Below are 14,049 nucleotides of genomic sequence, written 5' to 3' on the forward strand. Positions count from 1 at the left end.
CTTTGTTTGATTTAGTATACGTAAATATTTGTTTAAAATAAAAAGATTTTGTTCCTCTGTAGAAAATATCTTTACTCCTGGCTTTTGTTTGAACTCAAATCTGCTGCCTTTGCATATTTGGCAATATCTTTTCTTTTCGAGTCAACGTTTATTCAGAAATGGCAACCGTCGGCATGGGACGGAGGTTGCAACGGCTCAAATGGACTACAGTTTGTGAAAGTTGGAAAAGTTCCTCGAAAAAGTTTGGTTTTCAGTGTTCACTTTCCATGCCTCTAGCAATTAAAGTGATTTAGAAACAACATGAAAAACTCAAAATTTTTTGTTTCGTTAAACAGATTAACGTCACGTGATGTTGGCCAATGGCGACTTGCAAGTTTTGTCTGCGCATCAAGGCGACGAGAATCATTTGTATCATTGTCGAGTTCTCGTCCAGCCCATCAGGCAAACAATGACCAGTTTCACTGCTGGACGAATCATCCTCAGTCAAGGTATCTGATTGTGTGATCATTATTGATTTTCCAGTTGAGAAACATGACCTTTACGTGTATCCTAGAAACCAGGACAAAGATGGCACAAGTCATTGTAGAAACTGTGAATCGAATTCGAAGTTTGGCGTGGACGAGATTCCGTTTTACCTTGTGTTTTTCATGGATATCTTCCGCATAAAATCAAGTAACTATTTATTCACTCAGTTCTTTTGTCTGAACAATTGTACGTAACCATAAATTGATCAATGCAGATGGTACAAAAGTCTAACGATTCAGTATGGCAATTTGTTGTTGCCACTGGTGACATCAGCTGCCACGCAAGAGCATCGTGATGGAGTGCTGGGACTTGGGCGTCATCGCCTCATTGGTGGCACTTTACTCATCGCTTCCGTCGTCACCGAAGATCAGGGCCGTTACATTTGATTCGTCAACAGTTCCATTGGATTAGTCGAATCACGTACCGAACTCATTTTTCGTGTCAAATTACAAGTCAGAATCGTTGAACGTCGTCGTCGCCGCATAGAATGCACAGCACATTTAAGTCACCGATCCAGAAACGTCCGTCACCATCACGTGTCATTTCTCCGGTAGTCCCAGCTCAATTATTTTTACATGTCTTGTTAAATGGAATAACAACTTAACTGAAAATCTGGAAAAAAATTCTAGGCCGGTTGTCAGTTGGCTCAAAGATGGCCAGCGCTTCTTGGTGGGTAATAGTGGTCGTGTTTCTTCTTCATCCGGCGACGACGGCTACACCGATATGGTCCAGTTATCCATTTCGTCCGTCCAACGTGAAGATGAGGGAATATACCAATGCCTGGCATCCAATGACGAAGGAGATTGGGCCCAAGCATCGGCCCAGCTGGCCATTGGAGCATTTCCTCCTCATTTGAAAGAAACGTTCAGTCGGCAAGTTGTACATCCGGGAAGTTCAGTCTCGTTGAAATGTTTAGCCTCTGGCACTCCGCTGCCTCATTTCACTTGGACGCTGGACGGGTTTCCGTTATCGCCCGTTTCCGAACGATATTTCCTCGGCCAGCAGCAACAAACGGGTCACGACGATCTTGTAGTGGCTCATCTCAACATAACCCACGTCCGAGTCGAAGACGGAGGCAATTACAAAGTGAGTTTTCGTGCAATAGGTACCATACGTTTTTCTTGTAATTGTTCAATTAAAAGGCGTTTGTGGCGTTTGTGCGAACAGTGTGTAGCGGAGAATCGAGTGGGTCGCGTAGAGCATTCAGCCAATTTGCATATTTACTTCAATTCAATGGCAGTTTGACGATCGATCCGTTGGATAAGAGCAGCGACGCCGGTCTTTATAGTTGCGAGGTGCATGGCCAGAACGGACTCTCGGCTCGCCAGTCACTTCAACTCAACATCCTCGGTAAGTTTCAGTCCTTTTCTTTCCCTCTTTTTATCTGGAAACTTTGGCTTTTCCTTTAATAGGGATGAATAATCAAAGGCTAAATTAAAATCAACCAGAATTCGAGTAGTCCTTTTTTTTCTATCGCATTTTCTTAGAAGAAATGATGACACTCGAGTTGATTAGAAAGAGTAAAAATTATAGATCCTCGGCAAGAAAAAACTAAACTTAAAAGATAACCTTTTGTTTGATTTTTTCCTGTTCACAGCTTTGCGAAAATATTGACTCGGCGCCTTTTTCTTTTCCCCCTCCGCCCTGTAAACTTGCTCGGTCGCTGAGTATACTCTTTGATGATGAGAAAGTCAACAGCGCTTTTCTATCCGGTCTGGAAGCAGAAAAAAATTTAAAAAAAGGAAGCAATGAAAGCAAATGAGACAGACCGACTATATCGATCCAGCAGCCAGAAGCCAATTTAAGTCTTTCCCCTTTTATTTTTATGAAAAACAAGAAAAAGGAGATGAGTTAAGTGGGTAGGAAGGATAAATTTAGAAATTTCTCGACGTTTTTTTTTGTTGTTGCTTCCGGTCGCCGGAATTTTGTTTAAAAAAAAAAAAACAAAAAACACGAAAAAAAAACGATATTGGATACAGATGCGCCTCATATAATGGCAATGAGCGATTCGGCCATGTTGAATGCCGGCGAGCGATTGGCTCTTCAATGCGCCGTAGTTAAAGGTGGATTGCCGTTGTTCGTCAGCTGGTCGAAAGATGGCCAAGTGATTGCACCGACAACTGCAACGACGACGACTAGCGTCCGTTTGGTGAACGAATTCACAGCCACGTTGACGATTGAATCGTTGACTGGACAACATGGTGGATGGTACGTCTGCCGCCAATATATAATTTCAGTTACAATAGTGCAATAGAAAAAAGTGGTGGAAATATTTATCAGGCTTTAGAGCAGCATTAGCCTTTGCTATATCTCCACATCATGTAAATGGAAAATCTCTGGAACTTCTTGTTGAGTATGTCAGATCGTAAATAGTATTGTTAGCTGAACTTACTGTCTTTCTTAGACAACATGATATTTCAATAGTCCTTTTATTTTTAACACCAGGAAATGAAGCCATTGTGCATATTGCATCAACCAAGGGCGAAATGTTACCACATATAGGCCAATGTTACAACTCACTTATGGTGATTGTCCATTCACATGAAGTCTGTATGTTGGTACAGTTTATCAACAGGCATAAGAGGATGTTCAGGCAATAATTGTGGGATAGTTTAGGTAAGCTTTTTTTGCCATTACAACAAATCTTTTCATGCACGCTTGGAAATAGGTAATTGTCTTTCATCCTTGTTATAATGGTTTATTATTTTTTGGTAGGATGCATCGTGCAAACCGTGCTTCTTTTTTTTTAACTCGTCCATTTCTTTATTGCCACGAATTTTTTGTTGTTTTTTTTTTCGGGGATTAGGCGATAATCAGGACTTTGTCTACCAATAACTTATTTTTTCTTCTTTTTATAGGTAGATTCTTTGCTGCGTCATAGCTCGGGAGTCGTAACGGGCAATATCCTTGTGCATTAAGTTGGTGAACTCTTGTGTTCCATTGGGTAATGCTATCAAATCTTAAATGTGCTATTTGTGAAAGATTTTATTATTCTGTATGTTTTAAAGGAAAATATTTCAAATTGATTTATTTGCATGTTACGGAGTTTGGTTTTTTTTCTGATCTGTGGAGCCTGACATTTTCCACAATTTCTATCGGCGGACAAAATGTCTTTTAGGTAACAGCCCGACATTTCAATCTCCGATTTTATGACGATCACGAAACCCCCATTTGGTTGTCTATGTAGGATTGGTAGCAGCTTACAAAGCAGTAGGTTCCAACATCATCTAACGTCTGCTTTAGTAATGGCAGGGATGTGAATGATAATTTGTGAAATCAAACAACTTAAGCAGGTGCCTAGCTCAACAACTCCTATGGTAAATATTTGTCCTTGTTATGATACTTAATTTTAAAGGTTCTAACTGTTTTTTTTTATTTTCTTTATTGTTTGTTTCTTTTTTTTTTTTTTTAATTTTTATTTCTCCATTTTCTTTTTCTTTTCTCCAGAAATCTAGATTGGTGGTGGTAGTTCTAGGGCGCCTGTTCAGGCAACAGTTTCGTTTTTTAATCCGCCAAGGATTTATGCGTTATTGCGTCTACTGTGTAGCCTGAGTAGCATACGCAAGGGGGCGTTTATCTACATTCCTGATCACCAAGCAGTTACAAATATGTTCTACACTGATAAGCATCCGAGGCAAAGGGCGAGCTGAACTAGGTATTTTGATAATCCAAATTAAAATGTGTTATGGCAGTATGATTGTTCCAGTACTCATTATTTCTTAATTGGAAAAGTCTATTGCCCCTCAACTCCAGAGGGCACTAGTTTACAGCAACTCGGGCTCACCCTTTGGGTAATTTGAGATACTTTTCTGGACGGTTCAGAATCTTATTATTGGCCAAAATTTGATACGAGATTAATTGATACTTAGTCCTGTCAGACCTCAAATTCTACGGTTTATAATTCTTGTTCTATGACCGATTTTATTATTATTTTTTTTATACAGAGAGTGGATTCTCATTTCTTCTTCATACCAGCGAGCAGATTTGAGGTTTAAAATTGTTTTAGGTTGTTAAGCAAGTCTGACTTTCTACGATGTACATGGCCGCCAAACTTTGTCGTTATGTCTCACTGTTAATCAGTAAGAAAAACGTCGAATTATTGACGATACGTTTGTCAAAATGGCAAATACAACGCCTAACGATTTAAATCTAACTTGGGATAATCTACTTCTCGGACAAGGTATCAACCTTCTCTTTTTTTTTTTGCTTGTATTATATTGCCTAATATTCAATGTCATTACATATGAAAATATTACAGGTACTTTGAGACCGGATCTAATTGAGTCCGCTTTCCATATGGCTTCTTCGCGCACGGTTGCCATGAAGACTCGTCATAACGATTCCGAAATGGTTCGTCAATTTTGCATTCACGGCCGTGTAGTAGAACCTATTAAAGGTATTTGCATTAAGGTTTTTCCTGCGTTATGACAATCCAGTAAGATCTTTAATCTTTTCGCATTTTTTCCCAACAGACTTCCTTAAAGATGAAGTAAGAGCCTTAGGTCGTGAGCTGGGTTTGCCCGCACAATTACTGGAACGTTACCCGTTTCCTGGTCCCGGCTTGTCAATTTGAATCATTTACGCCGAAGAGCCCTTCTTGGAAGCTAATTTCGATGAGACGCAAGTGATGATTCGTTCGATGGTCCATTATGCCAACATAGCAGCCAAGGAACATGCCTTGCTCAATCGGATTGAAATCGTGACGTCGGAAGAAGAACGTCTTATTCTGGGAGAACTGTCTAGTCGCAACCAGTATGTTGCCACGCTACTGCCTATTCGCACTGTCGGTGTTCAGGTACAGGAGGTTGCAGAAAAATGTGTCGGGTATGGCAAACAAAGCATAGGGAAAACCGCCACATTTTTCTGCAATATACTGTACAACAGATTCGCAATTTAGACGTTGTCGTAATAATGCCGCGATCGTAATCAGCTCTTATTCAAGGTAGATGATAGGTGCCACCGTATCTACGCCAAGGTTTTTTTTTCTCTTGTCTAGATCTTTTAATGGCCAGTGGTATGTCCTTGATGCTCGTCTTATCAAAACACTTGTTTAATTTTTTTTTTTTTTTTTAATAATTGTGTCACTTATGACAAAGGGTCCTTGTGATCATGGCCAATGGCTTGAGCCGGATACCAACGACTATGGCACCTGTCGCCCTTCGCCTTGCCCAGTAAGCAAATGCAACGGTCGCCAGATCTACTGGAAGTCAACACTAAATTCTGAAGGTGGCTGTTATAAATCGTTCACACGTGGGCCTTGCAGGCGAAGTAGCTATTTCCTCGTTGAAGAATATGGCACTCGAAGAGGTCGATGTGTTTCTCAATTTGGATCATCCTATGAATCCTATGTCCTTCCGTCACGCTATCCCAGGATGAGAAACCCTTACGACATCATGTACTCCAACAACGCGATGAGCCCATGATCGAAATTTGGCATGTATCCGCCGTTTGGCATGCAGGAAGAATAGCGGAGACGACTATCCTGACATTCCCAGTTTCGATTACTGAACTAGAAACAGTTTTACAGAACCATTCACATGGTTTTGTCTCTATTATTTCATTTTAAAAATGTGATTGCAAATTTTCTATTGTGACGTATGGCGGATAAAAAACAACCTTGATTAGTTTTAATGCATGAATTCGTTAGCCAATAATATGTGTATGAAGAAAATGTTTTCACTTTGAAACAGAGTCATGGAACCCATCGGTTTCCATGACTCTGCTTTGAAAGTTTGAACAGGGATTTCTGTTTTACCTTTCTGCGATGCGGCAACACAGCATTGCGATCGTTTGACAACTCGCTGGTATTGCAATAGGTTAATAGTTTTGTGTCAAGTAAATTTCAAGTGCGAGTAACTGCTGGAAGATTGCAAGCAAAATCTGCATGTGTCGTGTCATTGTTCTAAGTGTTGGAGACTTTTTTCGTTTTGATTAGGCATTCATGTTTGGGAACAATACCTGAAGTTGGATATCGCCTAGTGATATTTACATATTAAGTCCTATTTTAAGAGACTTGGGGCGATACGTTTCGCAACAAAGATCTATACAGTACTCAAAAGATGACCCACAAGCACTATGCCACCACGATTGAGACAATGTAAAACACTAAACTATAAAGCGCCATTTATCAATAATGAATGAATTTCCTCATTCTAACAATAATTTAAGAAAATGTAAATGTATACTTAGCTGTGGTAATTATTTCGTTTACATCGACTACACTTCAATAATTTACAAGTGGGAAAGTGTTGCCTATAAGCAACAAGAAGGTATTGTGCATGTTTATGAGCGAATCATGGCTTAATGGGTGAGTGTCGGATTGTACCGCTGGATGTTTGTGGATCAAATACCATCAAAGGTAAAAAGTACAAAATATGTTTACTGATTCACTTTATTGACGTTATCACCTTCAGTTTAGAAGCGTTTTAGTAATTTACTTTGGGATACTTTAAACTATTATTACAAGTGTGAACAAGTAACCTTTATAAACTTACTCTTAAATAAAAAACAATTTTACTTACAGTTTTCTTCACCATGACATACTTGGAATTTATATGCCAATACGTGTAATCCATCAAGGACACTGAATTTCACAACACCTGAATGGGATTCGAACCCAATGTATAGAGAATTCCAGTCCACCGCTCTACCATTGAGCTATGAGACATATTACTGAGAAATCTAAGTCTTCAACACATTAAGGTAACTGTGCAAAGTTGTACATAGTGGATCAAATATCAATGGGGGGGGATATAGGGGGGGTTGCCAGGAAGGTATCGCATCCGCCTAGCAGCTCCAAGGTCCGTGGTTCGATTCCACGGAGGTTCCCGATGTCCTGGGCTTCCAATCTTCCACGTCTGCCAGTCGGGTCGAGAAACTTCCCCATTACGAAGTAATGGGACGGATATTTTGGCAATGTTTAATATAATATCCAATAAAAAATCTTAATAAATTGTTCATTATGATTTATCCATGCGAATGCGTATTTTGTTACTTGAATACTTTACAACGTACTTTAGCAATTGGCATCCTCTGTCGAGATATCTCACACATACTGCTTGATCAATATTTTGTGTATATAAGATTGTAACATATAGTCAATCAACTGAATCTTTTAATCATCGTAGTATTTCTTTCGGCTCTTGTAGGATTTGAACCCTTAAACTTTGGCGTTCCATGCCGATGCTCTACCACTGAGCCATAATTCACGTTAGTAAGTTTTCTATATTTTCGTGTTAATTGAGTTCAACAAATGTGGACTTAGAATAATATTTGCAGCGAGATTCAAGATAACTTCTTATTAACATGTAAATCCATCTTATAGAAACGCAATGACATTCACATTAAATTTATTAACCTTCTGCCGGGAGTTGAACCCGATACCTTTAGATCCATTATCCAACGTTCTACCAAACAGCTATGATCCTTGAATGCAAGTTATTCAGGTTAGCATATAGTTTTACTAGCCTATAAAAATTGCATTTTTTTTTTTGCCTTCTAATATTAGTGCAAATTTAAATGTAACTCATGGCTCAACGGTTGAGCATCGGCAATGAACGCTGAAAGTTTGGGGATCGATACCCGAACGAGTTAAATTCATCACTGTGAAAACATTCTAATACATCTGTTAAATCTATATAAATAAAGATTGAATACAAAATCATTCTGCAATTAAATAAATCAGCAAACTACCATCTCCAGGATTGGAATTTAATCGGCGATAATTCAAGGACACTCCGGAATTCTCAGTACAAAAACTGCACATCAGTGGCCATCTCAGCAATGTTGAGAGTCCAATCCTTAAAAGAAAAAAGTGCTAAGGTATTACATACAAGTAATGTATAGTGTGAACACAAAGAAAGTATGAAAGACAAGTTTTTCAAAATTAATTTATAACAAAATTTGTATTGACAAATCTCTACATAATGGAATATTTTGCAACTTTCAAAAGGCAAAATAACCATTTCAAAAGTTGCTGTCAACCAAGGCAGGGGGAGACACTGCCTCAATTGACTCACCGGGGAGATTACCCAGTGCTTGGCTAAGAGAAGCCGGAAGAAGAGCTGAAGATTTGGAACATTTTTACAGGAGCGATTAACCTTTAATTCGGATTTGTGGGTAGCGACATGGCCCTCCATAAGCATTTCATCGAACCATGAGGACCCCCACGTCCCCTTTCCGGCCAGAGCCCTCCAAACCTCGATATATGTTGTTTTTATATATACCGTACAGTAGGGGCATGACCCCCTACGGGCTTATTATGAGTCAAGGGGAAACGGGGCCACAGAAAAGAAGGGAGCCCAAATATGCACTTCAATTTTTTAAATATGAAATACCGTTATAAACGGTACTGTGAATAAAGTATGGAAATTCCATGTAGTGCATCCAATCATTAAACTTTATTCGGTATCTCGCCCCAACCAAGGAACCTTTTCAGATCCAAGTTTATCATTAATCTATATTAAGAAAATAAAACATCGTTAGTCATAAAAATTCTTGCTCGTGTAACTTACGCGATTCATAAATTCATTATTTAGCATATTCTTCTGGCAGAGCCTTCGGAAAGGACATACAGACTGCAAATGAAAACGTACTTGACGGATAAATTATTCCCATTAGAGCTTTGCATCTTTGATAGATATGTTCCTAGAATGATCCAAATCCTTTCCTATTGAATAGAAAAGTGTTACATAGATAATACATAGTTATAAAACAGCCTCTTTTTTACTTACAAGTCAATTTTAAGAAGATGAATTTGGTTTTGAAATGTTAATGAATAGGAATCCAAACAGTCAACGTAACATGGGTAACACCTGCAACACCAACATTGAAGCTCATTCTAAAACAAAAAACAGATAGCCAAATATCAAACTGAGAATGAATAAGGATAACATTGGCTGTGTTGTGCATGTGAAAGTGGTATCTTTAAAGTAAAATGTTAAGACAAGCTCTTTCATTAGTGATCTTTCATCACATGCATCATGCAATTTTTTGTTTGTTTTTACTGTTACAGAAATAATATATATATTTACCATACTGAGAAAGCAACAACTTCCAAAATTGCTGCCTAATTCTGAGCCAATTTGAAGCAGTTAACAGATAAACCTTGACATTGGGAATTTAAAAAAAAAATTTTAAACTTTCTGTTTTCTTCTAAAAATGTTTACGCCGTTTGCTATCATTTCCACATGTTAGTCATGGTCATTGTCATTACTGCAGCTGATATAGAAATCAAAACCTACACACTATCTATGCGGTTTCCTTGTATCGTCGATGTTGATGACAGCTCGGCTAGCAGTTGGCAAACCCTGAAGCAATATGCAAATTGAAAGGCTGGTTTGGTTACAGAAATTGTAATGGTACCTGTATGAAGTCCCTAGGCAATTGTTCTTTGAGGTACTGCCTCAAAGATACATTGACGATTTTGCAGATGGAGCACAGATTTACAATTTGTATTGTTTCACTAATGACTTCGATGAAAGCAGGCTTTATTTTCAGTTTACATGTATACAGAGGCTGGAAATTGGGAAAAAAAATCAATCAAAAATTAATTCAGAGTTTGCAAGTGTAACTTTTTTTACCTCTACTGGATAGAATTTGCAGCCACCTCGAGTTTTAGCAAGCGGATTCGGTTAATGTCTAATTTAATCGACATTAAACATCATCAGGCAGTTATACTTCATCGAAATATCCCGTCACATAAAAAGACAATTGAAAAATATTGATAACGAAAAATTGTTTAATTTATTTCTCCGAAAATTGTTTTCGACCCTTCCTTTAACTTGTCGCGCATATTCCTGGTCGTCAACAATTAGAAGCTGGGTGGAGATAACAGGTGTACTAAAGGCCTTTAGGGCGTTAATGATTTCCTTAATCCAGAAAGTTCCTGGAAATAGATACATAAGCCTCAACATCTTTTGAAGAAAATTCCTTTTATACCTAGAAACTACCTGTGTGATGTTCATCGGTGCCACACCAACAAAGTGAAAAGTCTTTAGCGTCATTTGAGTGCCCGGTTCGTCAAATGCCCTGCGCACAAAGGGCTCCGACAGCCGTGTCTATTTGTTTGACAATAAACCGTGGCTAAGCTTCCATCTTGTAACCCCGTACCTTTCGGATACGTTTGACTTGGTCCTCTCTCCCTTTGTTGACAAAGGGCTCCAACCAAACGAACCATAACTGTTGCTTGTTTCCTTTATGATTGTTTAAAAAATGATCGTTTGTTTAAATTTGTTTTGATCAGTACGGCCTACAGCCTACAAAATTCAACACTTTGTTAACAAACAGGTGAATACAGCTGTATAGTTGTATGACAACTTCCACAGTTGTCATGCAACTAGGAAATCAATATCTGATTGATCACAATACCTGGCATGACAAGAAAAACTCAATAACATCAGAATTTTAAGAGATACCAATAGGAAAACACAATAAGCTATTACCTTTTAATACTTTTGACTAATCATTCTTCTTCATTGCAACTGGGAAGGCAAGTCAGCTGACCAATGGTGAAAAGAGAAATGCATTCACTGCCCTTGGTGTAACCATTGTCCAAAGGTATCTGTTTTCTTTCGGCAATATGTGTTTTGCTCATGTAATATAGATGAGTGATTAAAATTAAAACACAAAATACAAGGATTTACCTGCCCAAGTTATTTTGTATGACATTCTGGTGATAATATACTCAAAAATTCAGCACCAATGAAGTCTGAAAGCACTTCATATCTAAAAAAAAAAAAAAATCAAATCACACTACATGCTTTGTGCATCAAAAGGCAATTTCAGAGGAAGGAAGTATTTGAACTTACATGAAGATTTTGATTAGGTTGATACCACAGTAAATTAACTAAATCATCTGCATTCTTGACAACATTCACCAACACATTTTTTTCTGTCTAGTAAATGTTAATAAAAACTATAGGAAAAGTCTATTGCCCCTCAAAATTTTGAGGGGCAATAGGTGCGACCAAAACTATGATGTTTGAATCTGCTGGGCAACAACCATACTCAACCAATCAACTTATCCGTTTGTCAAGCAAAAATTAAAAATCGACTCCTACATAAGATGGATTGATGTTAATTAAGACTTTACATGGAGATGTATGTTGTGTCAATGCTTGGAAGTAAACTCATCCTGAATTTGTCAGTCTACAGACTAAAAAAATGGTTGACACTTTGATAAAAGTAAATCAAAATGGCAGAAGAATGCGAAATGAGGTTTCCCATGAAAAAGGTATCAAGTACTTTTAAGCAAGATCCCAATTCCATATTTGCCAGCAAATGGTAAGCAATTGTCTTCTTTCTGAAAACAATACTCTTTTATCAAGATTTCAAGTTGTAACTTTAAATCTAATGCTTTTATTTTACTTACTAACACTTTCGATGCTGTAGGATTGTAGTGGTAGTTTTTCACTATTGCAACGAAATATGTCGTTGCAATAAGTGGCGTTATTCCAAAAGGACGACAGAATTCTTCACCAGATGGAGAATTGCGATTTTTTTTTCGATTCTCTTGAATCATGGCATTTTCATTGTTTTTTTTTCTTTTTTTCAACGCATTTATTGTTATCGGACATCTAAAATTAAGCAACGATAAGGAAAAATATGAAAAACAAATCAATAAATGCGAAACTCTTCCCTTATATGTCAAATAACTTCATGTTGATTATTCTTCTTTGCAATTTCAATTACTTGATTTCTTTTGTAGAGTTAAGTTAAGTCAGAGTTGTAGAGTTAAGTTAAGTGAGTAAAGTTAAGTCAGTAACACTGCCAGTATTGCAGCTTACGAAGTTTTCGTAAGAAATAAACAAATTTATTGAGTTGATTTAAATGTTTACGCTACAAAAATATCGTTATCTCTTCTATTTTTCTAGTAGACTCTGTAAACGAACCTGTGCCACCATCTCCATGTGACTGTTTTCATTTGCAGCACAACCTTTGGCTTTGTATACTCGTCTCCGTTCAACTCGCTGATTAGTGGCAGTTGAATGTAGGAACGCCTAATGTAGACTATAGTCATCTTGAGGCACTGTTCACTTTTGACGCTTCCATATTATCTTTTTGAGATGGGAGGACATGATAAAAACATCAATCCACCACATTGTCTAAACAATTTGTTTGTAACAATAATAGGATCCTATAAATAGTACGTTATTACCCAGTAAAAAAGAACAGTTGTTGTCAGGACACTAGCAAAATGGCTCGCTTCTCTGTCGCTTTGGTGTTGGTCTTGGCTTGCTGGACTGCCAATTCGAGTGCAGCAGCTCTTTCGGTAGAAGACAAGCTACAACAACTGACTGACAGCTACGTAAGTCTCAACTTTTTCGTAATTCTTGATGCATACATACCCGACCTTTGCCAGTGTGCTCTATATTGAAACGATTGTGTATCTATACATACAGATTCAGTTCAAGGAAGTAGTCGGAGCCAAAAATGCAGAACTGCAGGCTCAACTAGAACAACAACAAGTACACCACGTAAGCCAGTTGCCTTTTGTACAATTGTTTCTCTGCGTTGTGTTCATTTTTCGTTCATTATCATGCACCAGAATGAAATCAAAACCGAGTTGACGTCGAAGATCAGTCAACTGGAGGCCAAAATCCAACAGCAAGAAAAAGCACATCCGTCGTCACCGGTATATTTCTACGTACAAAGAAGCACACCTTTCTCGACATTAGCCACTCCGTTGCCATTCGATCTCGCCGTTCTCAATGTTGGCAATGCCATGGATCTGGCAACAGGCAAATTCACGGCACCACGTGCCGGTATCTACGCCTTCTCCTTCTCGGGAATGGCTCTTTTCCCAGCCACGTCTGGCGTTTACGTTTGGCTGTCGGCATCTCTTTTCTTGAACGGAAACGTAGTTGGCTCAGCTGAGGTTGATGAAGCCAACACTGTCGAGGATCAATGGAGCCCATTGTTTCTCCAGTCCACACTCAGTCTCCAAGCCGGTGATCAACTCTGGTTGGAAATTGAGTATGACACCGGCAGGTGTGGTTCTCCACGACGATGCTGACCATTACACTCATTTCAATGGCTGGATGTTGGATGAGTAAGCTGCCCTATCAGTGGAAAACGTGATCAATCTTGAATGACTTGTATATCTTAAATCGTAATAAACATTAGATAAAGCCTATGACGGATGAACGTTGACCGGCTTCTGCTGATAAGTAATATTTGTCGTTGCATCTTTTATGTTATTCAATGACTGTAGATTGCATACCTTTGTACTTGTCGTTTACATCGAATACGGTATACTAAATTAAACGATGGACGGTTATGGCAATCGAGTCGATTTTTGCTTGTGTTTCAACCTGACGATTGTGCGGATGACCGTAGTACCGGTATCGAAACTACAAGTTTCACGGTACACTCTGACCAAAGCAAAAATTTCCGACAGACAACAATCACGAAAGCAGACGATCGGATAAACACATGGTTGTCAATACAAATGCAATAGGATCACCACTTCACCAGGGAAAAACAAATAATAAAACATTAAGTGTCCTTTTTTCCTTGTGTCTA

General features: G+C 38.4%; 1 protein-coding gene and 1 long non-coding RNA gene across 18 annotated transcripts; both read left to right on the forward strand.

Moving 5' to 3' along the window:
• Positions 1-98: 98 nt before the first annotated feature.
• Positions 99-8,331, forward strand: LOC123471572. 17 transcript variants are annotated; one of them, XR_006646347.1, is made up of 19 exons: positions 145-488; positions 554-672; positions 740-1,075; positions 1,155-1,611; positions 1,693-1,875; positions 2,123-2,733; positions 2,787-2,878; positions 2,971-3,141; positions 3,384-3,469; positions 3,534-3,643; positions 3,713-3,842; positions 3,973-4,180; positions 4,258-4,316; positions 4,470-4,705; positions 4,784-4,921; positions 4,998-5,539; positions 5,622-7,227; positions 7,282-7,970; positions 8,227-8,331. It is a non-coding gene; the product is annotated as an uncharacterized LOC123471572 (long non-coding RNA). The 17 variants fall into 17 exon arrangements; XR_006646349.1 differs by lacking the exons at positions 7,282-7,970; positions 8,227-8,331 and having other exon boundaries at positions 99-241; positions 336-488; positions 5,622-6,156; XR_006646355.1 differs by lacking the exons at positions 7,282-7,970; positions 8,227-8,331 and having other exon boundaries at positions 139-219; positions 336-488; positions 5,622-6,156.
• A 4,364-nt stretch (positions 8,332-12,695) lies between these two features.
• Positions 12,696-13,810, forward strand: LOC116921839 (complement C1q tumor necrosis factor-related protein 3). The gene is given in 4 exon segments (XM_032928206.2): positions 12,696-12,832; positions 12,927-13,001; positions 13,073-13,497; positions 13,499-13,810. Coding segments are annotated over 4 exon segments (693 nt in total). The 5' UTR covers positions 12,696-12,721; the 3' UTR covers positions 13,581-13,810.
• The last annotated feature ends 239 nt before the right edge of the window (positions 13,811-14,049 follow it).

Source organism: Daphnia magna, linkage group LG4 (assembly GCF_020631705.1).
Source record: "Daphnia magna isolate NIES linkage group LG4, ASM2063170v1.1, whole genome shotgun sequence".
NCBI lineage: Eukaryota > Metazoa > Arthropoda > Branchiopoda > Diplostraca > Daphniidae > Daphnia > Daphnia magna.